The 17,421-nt window shown below is 38.7% G+C and overlaps 1 protein-coding gene across 4 annotated transcripts in view; it reads left to right on the top strand.

Moving 5' to 3' along the window:
- The window catches only part of LOC122561627 (dual specificity protein phosphatase CDC14A-like), a 100,553-nt gene that overhangs the window by 58,545 nt on the left and 24,587 nt on the right, over nt 1-17,421 (top strand). For 3 of the 4 annotated variants that reach the window (XM_043713557.1, XM_043713579.1, XM_043713565.1), the window contains exons 9-12: nt 1,233-1,463; nt 1,981-2,119; nt 3,958-4,123; nt 9,798-9,910. In XM_043713557.1, coding sequence (XP_043569492.1) covers nt 1,233-1,463; nt 1,981-2,119; nt 3,958-4,123; nt 9,798-9,910 — 649 coding nt within the window. Of the gene's footprint in view, nt 1-1,232; nt 1,464-1,980; nt 2,120-3,957; nt 4,124-9,797; nt 9,911-16,445; nt 16,587-17,421 lie in introns of all 4 variants that reach the window. The other variant, XR_006315064.1, reaches the window with a different exon arrangement.

Raw genomic sequence — 17,421 nt, 5'->3', positions numbered from 1 at the left:
ATTGCAATCGCCTTGTTGCCCTCCCTTTAGTCTTAACTTTTCAGAAGTAAGCAGTACCATTTTAATAAATTTGACACCAACTAAACCATGGAGTCAATAACTCAACTAAGTTTTCCCTCTCATGATCACTATTCAATTATTTCTCTGGGTAACAATGCATAGAGCATTGGCAAAGTAGCAACAAACCAAGTATACGCTTGGGTCCATTTTTGGGTTGGCAAGATGTCACAGGAATCAATACTGTAGGCAATTTTAGTCTCTTTTATTAAATGCACAATGTTCAATTTGTGTTATGAATAGTTTGGATTATTCAATTCTTTTTGATTTAACGATTGAGCAGAAATTTATTACAATGTTCTCGGCATTGTGCGTGTATGTTTCAGTGAGAGATCACCTTTTTCTTTAATAAGATAACCATGTGTTTCAAGCCAGTTCCTGTCTGAGATTTGACTTGCTTAATAACATCAGCTGGGATTGTAGTAATCCACTTTATTTTTCATAATCATTTGTAAAATGCCATGATAAATTACATTTATATAGAATCTTTAAATTTAACAGATTTTGGTTTTTTGAATTGCTACATTCATTTTTGATCTTGCCTTGATCTCTCTCTGCCTTGAAAGCTTATTGAAGATAAGTTGGTGTATCAGCACACTTCAACACTCTTGCATTCATTCATGGTGTGCTTGATTTGTAAATACGTGATTCTACAAATCTGGCGATGAATAATGATTCATTGGAATGAGAAAGTTCCAAATATTAGCCTTCAACATCCATTAATATGCATTGTGTTTTATCTGTCTAACCAGTTATAATTATGTTAAGAGTGCATATCCAGTTTTGCATTTCAAACTGTTTTTAAGGATAGTAAACCATTAATGCTAGATATGATTTTCTGTAGGTGTCAATGTATATTAGTCCTTGTGGTGTCTATATAATATGTTCAATGCGTTTGTTTTTCAAATGGAACCCCACTTTGTTCTTTTCCACACTTTTGACTCTCTTCAATTTCAAATATTATTTCTGTAAATGGAAAGAAACAAATTGCTAATGATAACACACTAAGTCAGACAGCATGTGGGACGAGTAACAAAGCAGTCGATGTGTCAGGACTTAAACCTGCTGCTTCCAGCAAGTTTTTTTCGGTTTAACCTTTTTATATTGAGTCTAAAACTGCTAAATGTTGGAAATGAATTCAAGGGCATATCTTGTTTCTCTCTCTGTTGGATTAGGTTACCCTCTGCACGCTCCTGAGGCCTATTTTCAGTACTTCCGGAAGCACAACGTCACCACTATTATTCGTTTAAACAAGAAAATGTATGATGCCAAGCGATTTACAGATGCTCGTTTTGAGCATTATGATCTCTTCTTTGTGGATGGAAGTACACCCAGTGATACGATAGTCAAAAAGTTCTTGAATATCTGTGAAAATGCAGAGGGTATTGTTGCAGTGCACTGTAAAGGTATTTTTTGCTCATTTTAATTTGTAATAATGATATTAGTAACACTGCATGCATCATCTGAGCAGTAAACTAAAAAAAGTGTGAAAACATTTTTCAAAAAATAAATTGTAAAACACCAAGTTTCAGCATGTCAGCATCTGAAGTGATTGGCCGCACCTAAGCCTGTCTTTGTGTTCTAGAAATTAATGGTGATGAATCATGTTTTCTTGAGACTTTAAACTGTGCAGACATTATAATTCTCTCTTGGAAATTCATTGCCTTTGCAGTTTAAACCAGAAATAAGTAGCGGATTGCCATCTTTTAAATTCAATGGTCTAGATTACTGCGAGCTTGAGAAGGGGTAGATGGACAAAGGAATAAAATTGATCTATTTTTTGTAATGAAATACTTTAATGTTGTTTGAATTATGCATTCTATTTGTTTCCCTACGAATCTCGTTTAACGTACTGCTGATATTTCAATTTAAAACTTTCCAAAATGAGAGAAATGACTCTGCTTTTTTTTCAAAAACGAATAGCTGGCTTAGGCCGAACTGGTACTCTTATAGCATGTTATATCATGAAACACTACAAACTAACAGCTGCAGAAGCCATTGCCTGGATCAGAATTTGTAGACCAGGATCAGTTATAGGACCTCAACAGAACTTTTTAGAAGAGTGAGTACAATGCTGTTCTTAATTAAAATATTATGAAGGAACATTTAAACACAGTTTTAATAAAAGTATTTGCTGATATCTGATATGTGCTAAAACTATATCCTACTTTATGGTAGGAAAAATAAATGTGCACAGTCGTCAACAATTTTTCATGGGTAATATGTTGGGATTCTACGTAAACTTAGTTGAAGCTGGAATATAAAGTACACAAGGTGTACACAAGTACACAGGGTGTGTTTTTGGGCAAGGTAAGTACACCACTGGAGTAAGGAGGGATAAATTGAAGAGAAATTCATAAATCACTAATGTGTTCTTAAAAACTGTAAAGATACCTTCTAAAAGTGCCAGAGATTTGAGAATATATCTGACGTGGAAGGTCCACAGAATTATGTAGAACATAGTTTTGGATTAAATCGTGTAGAGTTTGAAGATTGCTGTTTGGTATATAATCTTTTTGTGCAATGTTAAAATACTATAATTGAGGTCATTCATTCAAAGAAATAAGAGAAAACCAATCACTGATTCTCAGTCATGATGTATGATACCATCCATTGCAGAAAATTCAAATATGAAGATGGCTATGAAAGAGGAATGGAATTGACATCATTGCCCCCTTTTGATTCACAGCCTGTTTGCTCACTTTCTAGGTTCACACTTTAAAATCTGAGCTTGGGTGAATCACCTGTGGTGCTTTCTCTAATCAAAGTTCACTACCTTCAAAAACAAGAAGTGATAACATTGAAAAAGGCAGATGAACAAAAGTTTTGGAAACATTTTTTGGGGGTGATTTATTGAGACACATTAACATAAGAGCATAAACATTTGTAAATTTGAAACTTTTTGTACTCCGTCTGCTTGATATAGCAGACACTATTTTTTGACAGATGGGTGAAGAATGGTTGGTTGAAAGGAGTTCTTTTTTTAAGTTGGTAGAATTATTTTATTCAGTATTTAATTTTTTATAACTCTAATATTTTGTTTGAAGCCCTAAGTAATAACTAAATGTCACAATTTTTCTGGGGATAAAAACGAATCGTCATAGGCTGCTGTCTTAGAGCAATGACCAGTTTAATCCAAGAGACGGGTGAGGGCTGACGTGGAAGTGATGGGTCTTTTGTGGTACTTCAACCAGTACAGAACTGAACCCACTCATACTGCCTTGCAAGCCAGCTGTAATCAATGGCTTAGTGTTTTGGTTAGCTGTGGTAATAAAATAAAATCTATTTTAAAATTTATTCCCTACATTTTCCCCCAGCACCTCATCCATTTCAACAAAACAAAAAAAACTGAAGAAAAGAAAATATGACAACAAGTGCAGTAAATTTTAGTGTTCGGTAAGAATATGTTGGATCAGATAGAAAGCCTAAATAAAAATGCTTGGGAGAAAATGAAGATCAGAGCCAATTGCTTGTACAGATGTTAGGTTTTGTAGTTCAGTAAAGAAGTAATGACCTCCATAAATGGTTTTAGTATTTCACAGTTTGCAACTATGCCTGAAAGTTTTTTATTCCCCTAAGTTGGAGGAGCTGGTGTGATCAAGACGGTCTGATATCTGTTTGGACCTGCAAGCAAGTGATACATTATAAATCGAATAAATTAAGTTGAATTAGTTAATACAAAATATTTGCATTAAAAGTTAATACAAATGAATTCATGGCACTGTAAACAGAGGCGTGGTCAGGTCCAGAGTTGCTGGGCAGAGACATTATAGATTTAACTTGTGGCCAGAGGAGAATGAGAAAGTACTGGACAGTTCTGTGTAGAAACAAGGATGAGTGCTTCTCATTCCTACATACTTTCTATTTTTCTAACCTTTTGGTTTATGCTATGTTTGGTAGGAAACAAGCTAATCTATGGGCTCAGGGTGACCTTTACCGTGCAAAATTAAAAGATCAGCAAAATGGAAAGGACAAGGCCGGTGTTACCCGTATCCTTTCTGGGGTTGATGATATTTCTATTAATGATAATCAGAACATGACAATTGATGACCAAGAATGTCACATGGTAGGTGAAAGTTTGGTATTTCCTACTGCCATTATTGGATAACATTAATCAAGTTTTACAGCTTTACTGCATTTCATAGAAATGTTTAAGTGTAATATTGTACAACAGTTATCCTAAAAAATTGTTTAGGAATGTAACAGTATTATATAATGACTTTTCCTAATTATGAAGAACAAGAGAAAGGCAGCCATAACTCTGGCATGGGCAGCACCAGCAACCTTCTCAGCCACATGCTGTCTGACCAGGTGCAGAAATTGGACACCTATCCAAGTTGGAAGGAAGAAAAATCCACATCATGGAATCTATAGCCTGAGGTTTTGGTAAATGTGTATACCAATGCATGATGAAGCTAAGGTTTTTACATAAGCCTGGTATTGGTATCTGCAGTCCCCAGCAGTGACCTCATCCTTTCCATTGGACACACGATGGCAATAGTTGTTCAGGAGGTTGTTACTTGAAGGCGAGCCTCATAATTCCCCTCAACTGACTTGTTCTGTTCCTCACCCTGGGGTTCTGAGCTTAGTTCTATAGTGATTAGAAACAAGTTATGGGCGAGGGAAATTGATGTGCGGAGAGGAGGGATGGACAACATTAACAGAGAAAGTTAGATGCATAGGGCTCAAATGAAACTGAGTGCCAGAGTTGGAAGTTCAACTGGATGTAGGAGGCAATTTTTTTCCCTAATTCATAGGATGGGTTTAACTAGCCAGGCCAGCATTTATTACACGTATATAATTGAGCTTGAGAAGTTGGTGTAGGTGAACTACTACCTTTGAACAACTGTAGACAATTTGGTGTAGCTGCACCTATAATACTATTAGGGAGAATCTTCCAGGATTTTGACCCTGCATAATTGCAGGAAATGATATTTTCAAGTCTGGTCAGTGAGTGACTTGGAGGGCAACTTGCAGGTGATGGTATTCTCATGTATCTGCTGCCCCAGTCCTTCTAGAAGGTAGTGGTCATGGGTTTGGAAAGTGCTGTCTAAGGAGTTTTGGTGAATTTCTGGAGAGTGAAGAATGAGTGAAGCTTTGCATTGTGCTGGTCTGAGTTAATTTGTATAAGAGAATGATGACAGATCAGAGTGAGGAGATTGGCTTTGGCAATTGATATGCCACTCACCTTTTCCACACTCCTGAGGATTTATGATATTCTTGGGGCTCTATCCAGGTTTGAGGAACCACACTGCTGTTGCTTACTTGATCAATCACTTGCATTCGCATCAGCTTGGTTGACAGACTAGCCTCTTCCTCCAACCGTGTCAAATATTGCCTCACTCATCCCGTGGATCCTCCAGTAAGGTCTTCAAGGGAAGGTTGTGAGAGAGTTTTCCCCAAGTATTTACTCCATTCCTGTGGTTGCAATTTATGTATGGTTCAGCTATTCTGCTCCTGTTTGAGTTTCTCCTTTGCTGAGTTTTAGGCATCACCCTGCCTAATCTCTGATCAGGAAACACAGAAATGAGTTGACAGTGCTGTGACTGAATTCCAGAGTCCCCGTAAACCGTCTTGATGGAACAAATGGGTTTCTGTCCCAATATCAGTTTCTCTATTGTGGATAGGTCTGTGAAGAGTAAAATGTCCCTCATAGGGAAATGTTTGAAATAGAAAAAGCAATGTATCTTCATGAAATACCAGGAAAATGGGAAATAAATTTTATGGTGCTCTTTGTTGGTCATCCTTTAAATGTCCATTTAGTACTGAATTGGAATAAGCAAAATCAAATGATTGTGAATATATTTCCAAAACACGCGAATAACCTTTTTATATTCTGCACATAATGTAGAAACACGTCCCAAGGTATTTCATGGAGATACAGTTACAAAAAGGTGAATGCTGAGCCAAAAGCGATTTATTAGAAAGGGGAAACCAAACATATGATCATAGGTCTAGATTTTAAGGAAGGACTTGACAGGGGACTAGGGATGAGAATTAGAATTAGAATCCCTACAGTATGGAAACAGGCCATTTGGCCCAACAAGTCCACACTGACCCTCCGAAGAGTAATCCACCCAGACCGATTTCCCCTATCCTATATTTACCCCTGACTAATGCACCTAACCCTGAACACTTTGGGCAATTTAGCGTGGCCAAATCCCCTAATCTGCACATCAAAGAACAAAGAAAATTTACAGCCCAGGAACAGGCCCTTTGGCCCTCCAAGCCTGAGCTGATCCAAATGTACTGTCTGAACCTGTCTGTCAGTTCCTAAGTATCTGTATCCCTCTGCTCCCCATCTACTCATGCATTTGTCCAGACGCATCTTAAATGAATCTACTGTGCCTGACTCTACCACCTCTGCTGGCAACGCGTTCCAAACGCCTACCACCCTCTGTGTGAAGTACTTACCGCGTGTATCCCCCTTAGCAACATCCTCGTAAACCTTCTCTGCACCCTCTCCAAAGCGTCCACATCCTTTTGGTAATGTGGCTACCAGAACTGTACACAGTATTCTAAATGCAGCCAAACCAATGTCTTGTATAATTTTAACATGACTTGCCTGCTCTTATACTCAATACCCCGTCCAATGAAGGCAAGCATACTATTTGCCTTCTTGACCACCCTATCCACCTGTGCAGCAACCTTCAGGGTACAATGGACCTGCACTCCCAGATCTCTCTGCCCATCAACTTTTCCCAAGCCTCTTCTGTTCATTGTACAATTCGCTCTAGAATTAGTCTTGCCTAAATGCATCACCTCGCATTTTTCTGGATTGAAAACCATCTGCCACTTTTCCGCCCAACTCTCCAGTCTATATCCTCCTGTATTCTCTGACAGTTCCTTATGCTTTTTGTTACTCCACCAATCTTTGTGTCATCTGCAAACTTGCTGATCATACCAACATTGCCCTCTTCCAGATCATTTATGTATATTACAAACAACAGTAGCCCCAACACTGACCCTTGTGGAACACCACTGGTCACATTTCTCCATTTCGAGAAACTCCCTTCAACTACTCTGTCTCTTGTCGCTCAACCAGTTCTTTATCTACCTAGCTAGAACCCCCTGCACACCATGTGACTTCACTTTCTCCATTAGTCTACCTTGGGGAACCTTATCAAATGCCTTACTAAAGTTCATGTATGTGACATCAACAGCCCTTCCTTCATCTATCAACTTGGTCACCTTCCTCGAAGAACTCGAAGTTGGTAAGGCACGATCTCCCCCGCACAAAACCATGTTGCCTAAAAATGATAAGCCCATTCTTTTCTAAATATAAATAGATCCTATCCCTTAGTACCTTCTCCAGCAACTTTCCCACCACTGCCGTCAGGCTCACTGGTCTGTAGTTACCCGGAATATCCCTACTACCCTTCTTGTAAAGGGGGACAACATGAGCAACCCTCAAGTCCTCCGGCACCTCACCTGTATTTAAGGATGCCACAAAGATATCCATCAGGGCCCCAGCTATTTCCTCTCTCGCCTCCCTCAGCAACCTGGGATAGATCCCATCCAATCCTGGGGATTTGACCACCTTAATAACCTCTAGCCTACTTATGTCGATGTGATCCAGACTAATCAAACTTCTATCTCTAATCTCAACATTCATCATGTTCCTCTCCTCTGTGAACACTGATGCAAAGTAATCATTCAGAATCTCACCCATTCGCTCAGGTTCGACACACAGCCTTCCTTCGTTATCCTTTATCGTTTAGTGGACCAATCCTTTCTCTAGTTACCCAGAATAAAATGCTTTGGGATTCTCCTTAATTCTGCTCACTAAATCTATTTCATGACCCCTTTTAGCCCGCTTGATTCCTCATTTAAGACTTGTCCTACTCTTCCAATATTCTTCCAGGGCCTGTTCTGTTCTTAGCTGCCTAGACCTTATGTATGCTTCCCTTTTCCTCTTGGCTAGTCGTACAGTTTCTCCTGTCATCCACGGTTCACTAATCTTGCCCTTCCTATCCTTTGCCTTCCACGGGACATGCCTATCCTGCACCATTTTTAACCTATCTTTGAAAGCCTCCCACATCTCAAATATGGACTTCCCTTAAAATAGCTGTGTCCAATCCACATTTCTGAGCTCCTGCCTAATTTTAATATAATTGGCCTTGGCCCAGTTTAGTACTCTTCCCTTAGGACCACTCTCTTCTTTATCTACAAGTATTACATCTTTGGACTGTGGGAAGAAACCAGAGCATCCAGAGGAAACCCGCGCAGACACGGGGAGAAATTTGCAAACTCCACACAGGCAGACTGTCACCTGAGGCTGGAATCAAACCTAGGTCCCTGGTGCTGAGAGGCAGCAGTGCTAACCACTGAGCCACCATGCCACCCGGTGTTTGATGCCAGAGTCTGAGAAACAGGAAATTTTGGGGAGCAAGGATGTAGTGCACAATTGGGGAAGGTTAGAGATGGGTAAAACCACTGGTCAAAGTCAAGTCACATGACACCAGACTATAGTCCGACAAGTTTGTTTGAAATCACAAGTTTTTGGAACATTGCTTTTTCACCTGATGATTTCTGGTGATGTTTATCTATTAAATATTTAAAAGATGCCAATTTCTTTTTTGTGAAATGTTGACTGTAACTTCGTATAATGGAGCTTACACTGTGCATGTACTTCAAGATTACTCCAAGCTGAAATTTAATCTTTTCAGTTGAGAATAATGCATTTTGAATGACTTGTTACCTCATTTTTAGGAGCAATGCTGTTACATTTTAATATAGATGTTTAATGCTACAATGCATAATCTTTTAGATACTTTGCTTCATTTCAGCATCATGGGCTAGATTTTACACTTCACTCCACCCCCACAACCACCAGCACCATCAGTGGACTGCCTATGTGCCTGTCACCTGCCTGTTCCCTTTGTGGAGTTGTCAGGCAGTCTGTCCACGCTTGGCCTTTTGAGGCCTCTTAATGCCTCCTTTCTAATCTACATTGCTTTTTTATACTACAGGAGAGGGAGGCCCATGCCATGTGAAGTGGAAAGACTGACAGCCTTAGCCGCACAAGATGGTTGCCTGACAAAGGGAGAGAGGGCATGCCTCGTTTTGCGGGTTCCTTGACCCTATCAGTGGCACCTCCTCCATCTCTACACAGGCATAGACTCTTACACACTTATTCTTGTAGCCAGTATTTAATGACTGGTCCAGTTCTATTTCTGGTAAATGGTGCTCCCTAGAATGTTAATCATGAGTTAAAAGCATGCAGCGCTGGAAATGCTGAATAGGTGTGCAGCATCTGTGGATAGATAAATGCATTTCAAGTTAATTTTGAATTATCTGAAATGTGAATCCTGCTCCCACACTTGATTTTTATCTTCAAGCATTTCCTTTGTTTATCAAAGAATTTCTAACATCTTGCAGTGTTTTGCTGTTGTGGAGAAATTGAAGACATTTAGTAAGGGAGCGCTAAAGGCGAGCACTTGGGACATTTTCTGTGCCAGAAAATAAAACCATTTTGGTTATAGCTAACTTCAAATGTCCCTATTATTTTGGAATCCACTGTATAATTTAAACTATGGATTTGAAGATGGCAAAACAATAGCAAGCAATTAGTTTACAGTGTTCGTTCACAACATTAACAGGACAATATATGAAATTTGTTTTTCTTGGTTGCGTTGTGATCTTCAAGTCTTTCATACATGTAATTGGTGTGATATTGATTTAGTTTGTTTTGGAAAATTTGTTAATTATTCTGATTTTATTTATTATTTTCTCTCCAGTACAACGATAATGATGATCACTGCAATGATAAAAATGAACTGACCCAAGGAGATAAACTTCGGGTATTGAAGAGTAGAAGACCAGCTCGAGCTGTAACCACTGGATCCATAAAGTGAGTATCTAGTGCTATTAAGATTAGGTTCAATAGTATCTGATGCCTGTAGCCAGAATTCCCCTCAAACTTTGAGGTTTTATCTTTGGATGAATATTTTCTTTTTAATCAGAGAAGTAGTTGTTCCTGGACAATGAAACGCATTGCTATTTCACATTGTGTCTACATGATTTGGAGATGCCGGTTTATGACTGGGGTGGACAAAGTTAAAAATTGCACACAGCAAGTTAAAGTCCAACAGGATTAATTGGAAGCACTAGCTTTCGGAGCACGGCTCCTTCATCAGGTGGTTGTCAACCTGATGAAGGTGCGGCGCTCCGAAAGCTAGTGCTTCCAATTAAACCTGTTGAACTATAACCTGATGTTGTGATTTTTAACTTTGTGTCGACATGATGTAGTCTTAGGTAAATAATAATGCAGTTAGCTGGAGAGCAGGCATTTCTTTGAATCCAGTAATGTGCTTTTAATACTTGTATCAAAAACCTCTCTATTACACCTATGGATAGTTCCATACCCTATAACAATCATCAATGTAACTTTTCAAATAAGTTGGGTTGGCTAAGCATTTTTAAGAGGGATCCCAAAGATGTTGAGACTTGCTGAAGAGTTGCACTTTGCCTAAAATTATTTCATGTGCCCCTTAAGGATGGAAAATTTCCCTTTTGCCTCTTATCAATCTGGGCTGACTGTATCAAGTCAGATAATTGTACTTTATCCACTCTATATGGGGCTTGTGATTATTGCCATGAAATCTATTTGAATTTATGGCTTCATGGAAGATGCAGCCATTTGAACTGAATTTTGTGCCTTATTTCAAAGAACAAGCTTACTGTTTTTTTTTTGTCCCCTGATTGAATAAAGCTGGACACACTTTAAAACATAAAACATTTCACATAAAACCTAGAAATCGGGTCCTGCTGTAGGTTACTCCTCAGGGCTAGTGTAAGAATTAACCTAAGTGGATAGGAGGTAAGAAACCAGCAGATGTTTATATCCATTATGATATTAAAATGTTGCATGAGACTGATACTTAGCTTGAGACAGTACAATTAATGGTAGCAATGTAGATATTCTTATACGTGGCTTGGTGTCTTGCCATGTAATTGATTTTATTTATTGCACATGCTATTTTCTGTCCGAATTGATGCAGACGAATCTAGCGTAGCTTTTTTTAAAGTTATGGTAGTGTCTGCTCCTACATCACTGTCCCTACTCCAAATGCTCCTGAAGGGAATAACAACATTCTGGGATGCAAACAGCAGGAATCTGCTGCTCTTTGACATTTGTGTTCATGAGTTACATATAAACTGTAAATGTTGACCGATAAATGAATTGCATTTGTACATGATTCTACCTTTGCCTGTAGCCTGCATAAGTGATGCAGCCCAGAATGAGCTGCCAGAGGAAATGGTGGAGGCTGATACAATGTAAAAGGCATCTGGATGGGTATATAAATAAGAAGGATTTAGTGGGATAAAGGCCAAATGCTGGCAAATGGGATTAGGTTAATAGGATATCTGGTTGGTATGAACGAGTTGGACTGAAGGGTCTGTTTCCGTGCTGAGCATTTCTGTGACTCCAAGTTGTACCTCTCTTTCTCTTTCTCTTTCTGCTCTACCCACCTTTCTGCTCACTCACCAGATACAAGTCAAACTTTCTTTTCAAGCATTTATTTTGAAGAAATTTTATAAGCTCTGCTTCAGCAATGTTATTTTTCCCTATTCTAACTGATCTCTGTAGTTCCTTTTTCCCATCTGCATTTTATCTTAAATTTGGTTGTGGTTTTGGTTGTGATCTCAGGAGCTGACATTTTGCTCATGGTACTAATAAAGGTGTTAGCACAAACTTAAAGGCAAACATGTTTGACTAATTTGCTTGAAATTTTGGAACAAGTAACTGAGAAGTTTTGAAGGCAACGAAGTTGATGTGCATGTGGACTTTCAAAGACATACTGTAAAGTACCACATATTGTAATTTTTTTAAAAATTGAAGCATCTTTGGAAGAGATGGTAGCAGCATGGGGTGAAGGAGTTGTGGCAAATGGCTGTTATTCAGACTGGTAAAAATTTATGTAGTGGATTTTCTCAGGGTCCAGTACCTGAACCAATAGTTTTTTTGATATGTATTAATGATATGGACTTGTGTGGGCCATGTACAATTTCTAAGTTTGCACAAAAACTTAGAAGCAAAGTAAACAGCAAGCCTTCAAAAAGACATAGACAAGCTGGCAGAGTAAGTGAACATCCATTGCAGAAAGATGTGAGTGCATTTTTTGTAGAAAGAATGAGGAGAAACAAATTGCACGCTAGGGAAGCTATGGCATATAGATAATGTCACTAGACTAGTAATTCAGGGTCAGGGGAGGCTATGGCATATAGGTAATGTCACTAGACTCCTAATGTTCTGGGGACTCAACATGGCAGGTGGTGAAATTTGAATTCCATTTAAAAACCAGCACTTGCAATAGAACTTGTCTAACGACAATCATTGTTGATTGTCATAAATGCCCATCTGGTTCACTAATATCCTGTAGACAAGGAAATCTAATTGTGGTCTACATGTGACACCATGTCCAGTGATGTGGTTGACTCTTAACTATCCTGTGACATAGCCTTGCAAGCTATGGGCAATTAGAGCTTGACAGTAATGCTGACCAAGCCAGTTACACCCATATCCTATGAACAATTTTTTAAAAAAGTTAAATGGTATATTTTTTAAGGGGGTGCAAAAAGAAAATGACATGAGGGTATTTGTGCAGAAAGCTTTGAAGGTGGCAGAGCAGGTTAATGGAATAGATACAATCCCAACTTTCTAACTTGGAGGAACAGAGTTCAAAGAGGCCAGAAAGTTATAGTAAACTTTCAGAAGACACTAATTTAGCTACAGATGGAAGTTGTGTCCATTTCTGAGCACCATGCTTTATGAAAGATGTGAAGCTTTTGGAGTTGCTGAGGAGCTTTACTGGAATTGTTCCAGGGATGCAGTTCTACAGTTGTGTGGGCAGATTGAAGTAACAATGTGGGTCTCCTTAGAGCAGAAAAGGCTAAAGGAGATTTGATAGCATTTAAAATTACAAGGGATTGAGAAGAAGTGGGGCATACTTGGTTGAGCTGGCGCAAACCTGATGTGTTAAATAGCCTCCTTCTGTGCTGTACTAATTGTAATAACTCTTTTGTAAACTTGATTATCTAAGCTGGATTTGAGGATGTACTTGATTTCTTAAGATTCTCTTCATTAGATTTACTAGATTACCCAAAATGAGGTGCATAGTGTAGTATGATGAAAGTCTCAAACGGAATATTGCAAAGATAATCTGTAAGGTTGCTTACACAGCACACCAGTTGACACTCCATCATTTCTTCATAATCCTTTCATTATATTTGTCCTCTTAACTGTTCTGAAATGACCCAGCAGCTCGAGGGCAATTAGAAATGTCATTTCTCTTTTTTTTTTAAAAGATATAGAAAATAAAATGCTCTCCAAGTAACATCACCATGAGCCAATCTGTCTAAACTGTGAACATAGTTAAAGTGTGACATTCTATTTGGGTTGGGAGTGTAGGTTTTTAGTTGATTTATTGGATGTCTATGGAAATGAACTGTGCTAATGAACTGAATCACTTTTTTACTATTGGGTCAATCTCATCAGTATCGATATATTACCGATTTATGCATCTTTATAATCACTGCATTATTAACATCAACACCTTTTTTAGGGACTGTTTGAGATTTAGTTCAGTGCCAATTAGATTTGAAATATGGACATTTTTGTGCTGTGGAGACTCTGATCTCACAGGAAGACTGTAAACATGGCCGAATTAATTTAAAATGTAATTCTTCCATATCTATTTGGAAGGGAGCTTTCCATCCCTTTTGTGAGTCTTATATTGAATAGTAGTAATATTGGCGATGAAAGGTCAATGTACTTGAATTATTCAATCAACCACTCTGTTCACCTAAAGATAACTTCAGATTCTGGCTTTAAACAACTTTCTTGGTTAGCACAAGAGGAGCCAATCCGTCATGGCAGTTTAAACCATAAGTTTACGAAGTGCATGTATCTCAAGATTATTTTTTACATAATTAACCAGTTTGTTTCTAGATTGTAGTGCATGCTTTTTGCTGTCTGTACTACATTTGATGTGGAGGTGTCAGTATTGGACTAGGGTGGATAAAGTCAAAAGCTTGTGGTTTCAAATAAACCTGTTGGATTACAACCCGGTGTCGTGTAACGCAGATATGTGTCACAGAACAAATTTTCATACTAGTGCATTCCAATGATTTACAAAAGCAAGCAGCACCTTACAGCTTCTGTTCCAAAACATCATGCTGTTTGGAAGTTTAACTAGATCTTGAAGGTAACTCTTGATCAGATCCTGATTTCAGAATTTTTACATGTGAAAGCATCTACATGTCTACTAGATTCAGTGATCTGATAAAACAGAATTTGTTTTCATCCAGCTCTTAAGTGAACCGTTTATACTTGTTCTGCTGCGAAATGAAAATTGGAATATTGCATGCTTGATTGAGAAACTAGACTTTCATAAAAGGATTGTGTAAGTTGTTTACACAGGTACAGGAAATGTTGACTTTGCTTGATTAACATCTGTTATTTTTCGGTGATTATATTGCCTCAGTGCTTACACAAAATTAAATAGAAAATATTTAAGTCTTCTTCTGCTTTTGATACTTCAATTGCCTGCTTTATCGATTGATTTAGGAACATAATTTTTTGAAAAATAAAACTAATGAATGTGTGCTTATAAATAGTTTACAAATAATGTTATTACTAAAAGTATCACTGGTCAGTACATAGTATACTCTGTATGAATGGGCAAGGGAGAACCATGAATTGGAATGGAAGATGTGAGGGGTTGTGGGATTAGATGGGAGGGCTTTAGTTGGCAAGAGGCATAGAGGTGACATGGAGATTGGGTAGGGGCAGGGTTAATGGCATATGAAGAGTGAGGGCTCGAGGGCATAAAATGTAAGTAAACAATTGGGATGGTGTCCTAGAGAGCAGTGGTCTGTCTATTAATCAGTGTGGCCTGCCACTCAGCTGCTCATATGGTTGCCTCCTATCTTGTTCAGGGGCTGGAGAGACTTATTCTATCCTGCTACCTGTCTCATCTAAGCAAAAATATCATCTAAAAAGGCACAATACCAAGTAGCACCTGCAGAATCAAGAAATTTCACAATTTGAGGTTCTGCCTCTTCAGCAAAGTCCAACTCATTTCTAGCAGGTGAATTTTCTCCATGTCTGTGTTTACCTATTTTTGGCATAGATTATTCAGAAGAATTGAATAAGTGAAATTTGATTCTTGTGGCCTGTTACTTGACTGTTCAGGGTTTGGACTCCATACAAAGTATTCACTAGGCTGTCAGTATCCTGAACAGATAAAAGCAGTTTGTTATCTATGTTTCTCGTGACATTTTCCATCTATTCACCAAGTCTTTTAACCTCCTACCACTGGCTCCAAGTGGAATAAGAATTCCAGAGGGAGATAATTTATTTTATAGGCATGTTAAACCGGATCTGTGAGGAATATTTGTAAGTAGAAGTGTTAATTCCTGATGGCACTAGAGTCACAGCTTGTGCTATTGGAAAGTGACAGGTATAAATATCAAATATCAGTTCCTCTAAGGTCAACAAGAATCCATATCATTATTGTTGGAGTAGAGTTTAGAAAGCGCTGGATTCCATTCCAAAGTCTGGAGAAGGTGTTTACTGGGATGATGCATGACTTGAGGGGTTATAACTGTTGGAAAAGGCTGAACAGGCTGCAAGAGTGAATTTCTGTGGAAAATAGGGTCACTAGTGTAGATGTAGAGAAAATAATTCCTACTGTGTGGAATCCAAAATAAAGGGTTGTTAATACAAGACTGTTACAAGATGGCAGGAGCATCCTTCTTTACTTGAAATGGTTAGGCGCTGGAGTTTTCTGCAAAATGGAGCAGTTCAGACAAGTGGTATAGTTCCACTAAAGAGAAGGTAGCCAATCTCATGATTGAGATAGAAATAGAAGGATATGCCAATAGGTTTTAGGTTGAGGAAGGTGATAAGAGGCTCATGTGCAGCATGTAACACTGGCATAAATCTGGTGGGTCAAAAATAAGTTTGTGGTATTGATGCTGCTTTTCGGGCTCATTCAAGATTGATTTCCCAGCAGATTGGGAGAACTGTCCATGCCACAAACAGTACATGATTCCTGAGAAATTAAGTTAATGCTGTGAAAAGGCCATTTTTTGATTATCATAATTCAGTGTTTGTTAACCTTCTATGTCCAGCCCAGAGTACAAGTTTCTCATTTGTCCATGCAAGTTGAAGTTCTCAAAGGCGAAATAATGCTTTCTTAATGATCAAATGATCTGTATGCACTCTTATAGAAATGAATAACCGCATTTTGCATGGTGCCTGGCTTTCGCTTTTGTTTCAAAATTGCAGCTTTATAGCAGTTACTTTGCCTATGTCATTTTAGTTTAAGTCTTTCTGCACTCCCATTTGTATTTTTTTGTTCATCTTTCTCCCTTTCTAGATGGCTCCTAGCTATGCTGGTATCTACACTGTGTAGCATTGTCATCTGGTGGATGGTTTGTGCCTACCCTTCTCCCATCCTGCTAATCTGTCTAGATGGGTTAGGAAACTAGTAACCTTCAGGATCCAGGCAGGTAGCACTGTAAGTGTGCCACTTCCATTTCTTTTAAAAGACTAATCAATGCGCTCGCTGTGTCGCATTTACCAATCTCTTGCATTGCATGCTTAATAACTTTCACTATTCTGTTTCTTGAACTCAGTGGAGATGTATTTTATTTGATTCATTTTGTTTTTAAAGATGAAGTCATTGATACTTTTGGTATTTCTACTACTTCTGGTGCTGGTTTCACAAACTAAAAATCTTTTGTGGTTTTGAAGGTATATGTAAATTTCCCATGTAGTCCACAAATGTTCATTATAGTGTTTTAACGTAATTTTGTTTCTTATTGTACATTTATCCATGGCAGTTGTTTTATTGAGAATGTAGTCTTTTTTTTACCGAGCATCATAGAATCCCTATAGTGTGGAAGCAGGCCATTTGGCCCTTCAAGTCCACTTTCCGAAGAGCATCCCATCTAGACCCATCTCTGTAAACCTGCATTTTCCATGGCTAATCTGTCTAGCCTGCAATTGCTGGGCGCTATAGACAATTTAGCATGGCCAGTCCACCCAACCTGCACATCTTTGGACTGTAGGGGGAAAGAGCTGGAAATGTGTTGCTGGAAAAGCGCAGCAGGTCAGGCAGCATCCAGGGAACAGGAGAATCGACGTTTCGGGCATAAGCCCTTCTTCAGGATTGGGGAAAGTTTGTCCAGCAGGCTAAGATAAAAGGTGGGGGGAGGGGTGTTGGAAATGTGATAGGTGGAAAGAGGTCAAGGTGAGGGTGATAGGTCAGACTGGGGTGGGGGCGGAGAGGTCGGGAAGAAGATCTCAGGTTAGGAAGGCGGTGCTGAATTTGATGGATTTGACTGAGACAG

This window comes from Chiloscyllium plagiosum, chromosome 2 (assembly GCF_004010195.1).
Source record: "Chiloscyllium plagiosum isolate BGI_BamShark_2017 chromosome 2, ASM401019v2, whole genome shotgun sequence".
Classification (NCBI taxonomy): Eukaryota; Metazoa; Chordata; class Chondrichthyes; order Orectolobiformes; family Hemiscylliidae; genus Chiloscyllium; species Chiloscyllium plagiosum.
This window is presented reverse-complemented; position numbering and strand designations above follow the sequence as displayed.